This window comes from Pinus tabuliformis, chromosome 4_1, assembly GCF_031772625.1.
Source record: "Pinus tabuliformis cultivar Carrire ecotype Pingquan chromosome 4_1, CPIR1, whole genome shotgun sequence".
In the NCBI taxonomy this organism is placed as follows: Eukaryota; Viridiplantae; Streptophyta; class Pinopsida; order Pinales; family Pinaceae; genus Pinus; species Pinus tabuliformis.
The window spans coordinates 889,238,319-889,242,785 of record NC_142303.1 but is presented as its reverse complement, the minus strand read 5'-3'; the positions used below and the strand labels follow the sequence as shown (position 1 = coordinate 889,242,785).

General features: G+C 44.7%; 1 protein-coding gene across 1 annotated transcript; it reads right to left on the bottom strand.

Annotated features, from left to right (window-relative positions):
- Window positions 1-3,380: 3,380 nt before the first annotated feature.
- On the bottom strand, window positions 3,381-4,046 carry LOC149179036 (uncharacterized). Its single transcript, XM_089422329.1, has one exon. It carries the CDS (start codon window positions 4,044-4,046, stop codon window positions 3,381-3,383), a length of 666 nt encoding a protein of 221 aa, XP_089278455.1.
- Window positions 4,047-4,467: the final 421 nt, after the last annotated feature.

The following is a 4,467-nucleotide window of genomic DNA, read 5'->3' as shown; positions in this document are numbered from 1 at the left end:
AAAATGATGGCCCGATTGTTGTGAAGTGATTGTTCTATTGCATCCAATCTAGCTTCAAGTCTCCAACTATTGGCAATTTTTTGCGCATGAGCCCCATTGAGGAGTTGTTTGGCCATGTTGATGAGGATTAGGGAATCACCTTCGATCTCCAGAGGATGGAGGTTATGTCGCTGGGAAAGGAGTAATCCTTGCCAGAGACCCTCCAATTCAGCTGAGTTGTTCGTGTCCCAGCCTATGTTTCCAAAGTATATAAGGAGAGGTGAACCTTCATGATTTCTAAATATGCCACCAAATCCTGCTTTACCAGGGTTTCCCTTTGAAGCTCCATCAAAGTTGAGCTTGAAAGTGTGCTTTGGAGGGGGGGTCCATGAGTGCTTTTTGATGTTGATGCCTTCTGAGGGTCTGTGATTATGAGTACCTTGTGGGAGTTGTATGTTCCAGTTTGCCCAAATGGCTTTCTCATTTGCAAGAGTGGGAAAATCGTCCGGATACCAAGTTCGAAGCACCAAGGTCTCTTTAAGATTGAGACAAAAGTTTCCCCAGATGATTTCTAAAGGAGTTCTTTGATCTTTGAATATGCGCTTGTTCCTTTCTTTCCAGATTGACCAAAGGAGAAGTCCAGGAATCATTCTCCATAATTGGTTGAGAATTTCACTTTTGTAAGGGTTTTGGTGCCAATGGCGAATGGAGTTGATGATGTCTTCAGACACTCTGCATCTTTTTTGATAATGGAAGCTAGCCTTCTCCCACAACTGGTTGGCAAAGGTGCAAGAGTCCAGGAGATGCTGGAGCGTTTCCTCCTGAGAGTTGCAATTGGGACAGATTGAGGGCCCATGAAAGTTTCTTCTCCTAAGCTTGTCCCAAGTGAGGATTTTCTGGTGCCCCACAAGCCAGAGGAAGAGAGAGACTTTGGGCCAAGTGCCCGGTGACCAGATTCTGCCCCAGATGGGATCCAGGGGCGTAGGATCTGTGCAAATAATTTTATAAGCCTCTTTGGTGGTGAAGGAACCTCTAGGAGTGTAACCCCATCTTAGAATATCCCTGCCTTCAGAATACCTAATACATCGATTTTGGAGCTCCCTCTCCAGGTTCTTCTTAGTCTGGTTATCTGCATTCCTGATCAGCCTGTCGATTTGCTTCCATTGTCTGTACCCTTGTTCTGTCTCCGGAGTCCACTGTTGCTGGACGGATTCCTTTTGTTGCTCCTCCCAATCTTGGCAGGGAGGCTGTCTAAGGATGTCGTTGAGCTTTGGTAGTTGGTTCCATGCATCCGTCCAAAACCGAGCAGTTCTGCCATTTCTTATTTCCCAAAAACTGTGTTGTTGGATCAGCAAGAAGTGTTGTTTAGCAGCGTTCCATATTAGTGATCCTTTTTCAGTGGGAGTGAATCTAATAAGCTCCTCTGTCAGTCTGTGATTGGCATATTTGGCTTCCCATGGCTTGTTGGGAGCAGAGAGCCATTGCCACCAATTTTTTGCGCCCATGATTGCATTGTTGTAGCTGGGATCCCACAGACCTATACCCCCTTTTTCTTTGGGTTTGCACACTGTTGTCCATTTTACCAAGGCCCATTTGTGATTTGTGCCTGTTACACCCCAAAGAAAATTGCGTTGTAGAGCTTTTATTTTTTTAATAACCCATTTAGGCGCTACAAGGATTGAGAAAAGGTAGAGCATCATTGCCTGTAGCACCGCTTTGATTAGCACTAATCGGCTAGCTATGTTCAGTGTTCTGTGAGTCCATAAATTGAGACGAGATTCAAGTTTCTCAAGGAGCAAATGCCAAGAGGTGTGCTTGATGGAAGAATCAATAAGGGGGGCTCCAAGTTATTTGGAAGGTTAGAAGGCTATGGAGGATCCCAGGATACGGGCAATGGCATGTTGAGTAACAGGGTGGTGTGAAAAAAGAAGATCTGCGATTTAGCCGTGTTGATGCTAGTTCCTGAAGCATCAGAGAAGTCATTCAAAAGGGATTTAAACAGAGAGGCTTCCTGAACCAAAGGGTACCCAAATAGCATGTTGTCATCAACGAACTGTTGATGAGTGATGGCAGGAGAGTTGTGAATGGATAAACCTTTGAGCTGCTGGGAGAGGAGGGCATGTTTGATATGGCGACCCAAACCTTCCGCCATTAGCACAAAAAGGAATGGGGAGAGGGGATCTCCTTGCCTAATTCCTCTCGAGGGACTGAAAGGACAAGATGGTATGCCATCTATGAGGACAGAGAAGAAACTTGTGGAGACTAGGCTCAGAATCCATCGAACCCACATTGGGGAAAACCAAAAGCAGTTAACATTTTTTGAATATAGGTCCAACTTAACTTATCAAAATATTTTGAGAGGTCAAGCTTAAGAATCATACCTACCTGTTTGGAGTGCTTGAGGGAATGTATGATTTCATGCGTGAGGATAATACCGTCCAGTATTTGTCTTCCTTCTACATAACTAGATTGTTCAGGCGATATGAGCAAGGGCAGAAGCGGCTTTAACCTGTTGGCAATGACCTTAGATATCACTTTGTAAATAACATTGCATAGAGCGATTGGGCGAAATTTGTCCGGAGTACTGGTGCTCTCTTCTTTTGGGATGAGGGCAATGAAAGTTGAATTTAGAGAGGGCAGAAGCCAATGAAGAGTACGCGATTCCTCCACCACTAGCCATACCTCCTCTTTTATAAGATCCCAGAAAGAGTGGAAGAAAGTAGTAGTGAATCCATCCGGACCTGGGGCTTTGCCCTCCTTGAGCTGGTTCATAGCTACATCCACCTCCTGAGGCATAACAGGTCAAACAAGTTGTTCGTTGTGTTCTTCTGTGATAATTTTCGGCACATTTTGAGAGATTTTTCTATAGCAGGCCGTCTATCTGTTTGGGGTTCTTGATGAACCTTCTGGAAGTGGCTTATAAACTCTTGTTCGATCTCTGCATGATTTTCCACTCTTTCCCCTCCTTGCTTTTGAATGAAAGAGATGGTATTGTGCATTCTTCTCTGTATTGTGGTTCTGTGGAAGAATTTAGTGTTCCTTTCTCCTTCTTTCAGCCATCTAATCCTAGATTTCTGCTTCCAGAGAATTTCCTCCTGCTTTCCCCTCTCCTCCATTTGATTGTGAATGTGCTTTTCTTGTTCCAAAGTCCCTTCCTTGTATCCCTCTGTGATTATCTGTTGCTGGAGCTCTCTCATTTCTTTGTTTAGATCTTGTTGAGCCTGGAAGATGTTACTGAAAGTCTCTTGATTCCAACGCTTGATTTGGGATTTCAGAAATTTGAGTTTCTGTTGAAACTGAAACATTTTTGATCCCTCTGGAAAAGGGAAGTTGTTCCATGTGGATCTGATGAGATCGTTGAAGGCGGGATGGGAGAGCCAGAACGCTTCGAAGCGGAATGGTCACCTGGTAGCGTTGCCTGGTCTTTGCCATTGGAGGGAGATAGGCCAATGATCAGAACCTGAATATGGAAGAATTGATGCCGCAATGTCACCTCCAAGATGCACCGCGTTATCAGAGATGAGGAATCTGTCTAGTTTAGAAGCTATTTGTTGCCTCCCAACCCTGCGATTGCTCCAGGTGTGCGTGCCATTGCAGAATTGCAGATCAATTAACAAATTGTTTTGGATAAATTCTTTAAAGTGGCCATTTTCCTGTTCCAGCTTGGCACGGCCTCCTTGCTTTTCCTCCAGCTTGGTGATCATGTTGAAGTCTCCTCCAATGATCCAAAGAGGATGGACTCTATTGAAGTTAAGCGCTTCTATTGTGTCTAGTAAAGCAATTTTGTTGCCTGCTTCCTGTGGGAAGTAGACATTGGTGAGATGGCCATGGATGTTGGTGCCGATTATATGAAAAGTAGCCTGAATAATGTGATGGGAGGCATGAATGTCTGAAAGCGTTATAGCTTGCGTGTTCCAGGCAATTGCCAGTCCCCCGGAGGCACCCGAAGCATCCACTGCAACCGAGTGACAGCCTGGCCATGCTCTAGAGAGAATGTTTCCAAGAGTGTTGCTATTACATTTCGTTTCCTGAAGAAAGAAAATCTGGGGCTGCTCCTGCTTTATCATGTTTTTTATCATTCTGAGTTTCCCGGGGCTGTTGAGCCCTCTTAAATTCCATGAAGTGAGCTTCATGATTCACTATTAGTGGTGGGCTTGTAATACTTTGTCAGCTTAGCATATCTACCTGAGTCTACCAGGATTTTCCCTATTGCTATAGTTCTTTGGAGATCTATCCTTCTCCCACGTTTTTTGGAGTCTTTAGGAAGGAAGCCGCCATCCCATTGACTACCCGGCTGAATACCCAGTTGTTGTTGCTGGTAAGCCCTGGAGATGATGACTTCCAGTGTGCTGAGCTGATGCTCTGGAATCTTGTCATAGTCCTTCTTTCTGCATGCTTGTTCGAGCTCGAGAATGTCAAGTCCTCCCAAATCAATGCTTTCCGGTTCTTCATCCATTTGTTGTGTCTGACTCTTTTCATCTGAAGTGA

Coding starts and splice junctions, on each gene's coding strand:
- LOC149179036 (XM_089422329.1), bottom strand. CDS start 4,046: ATGATAAAGCAGGAGCAGCCCCAGATTTTCTTTCTTCAGGAAACGAAA.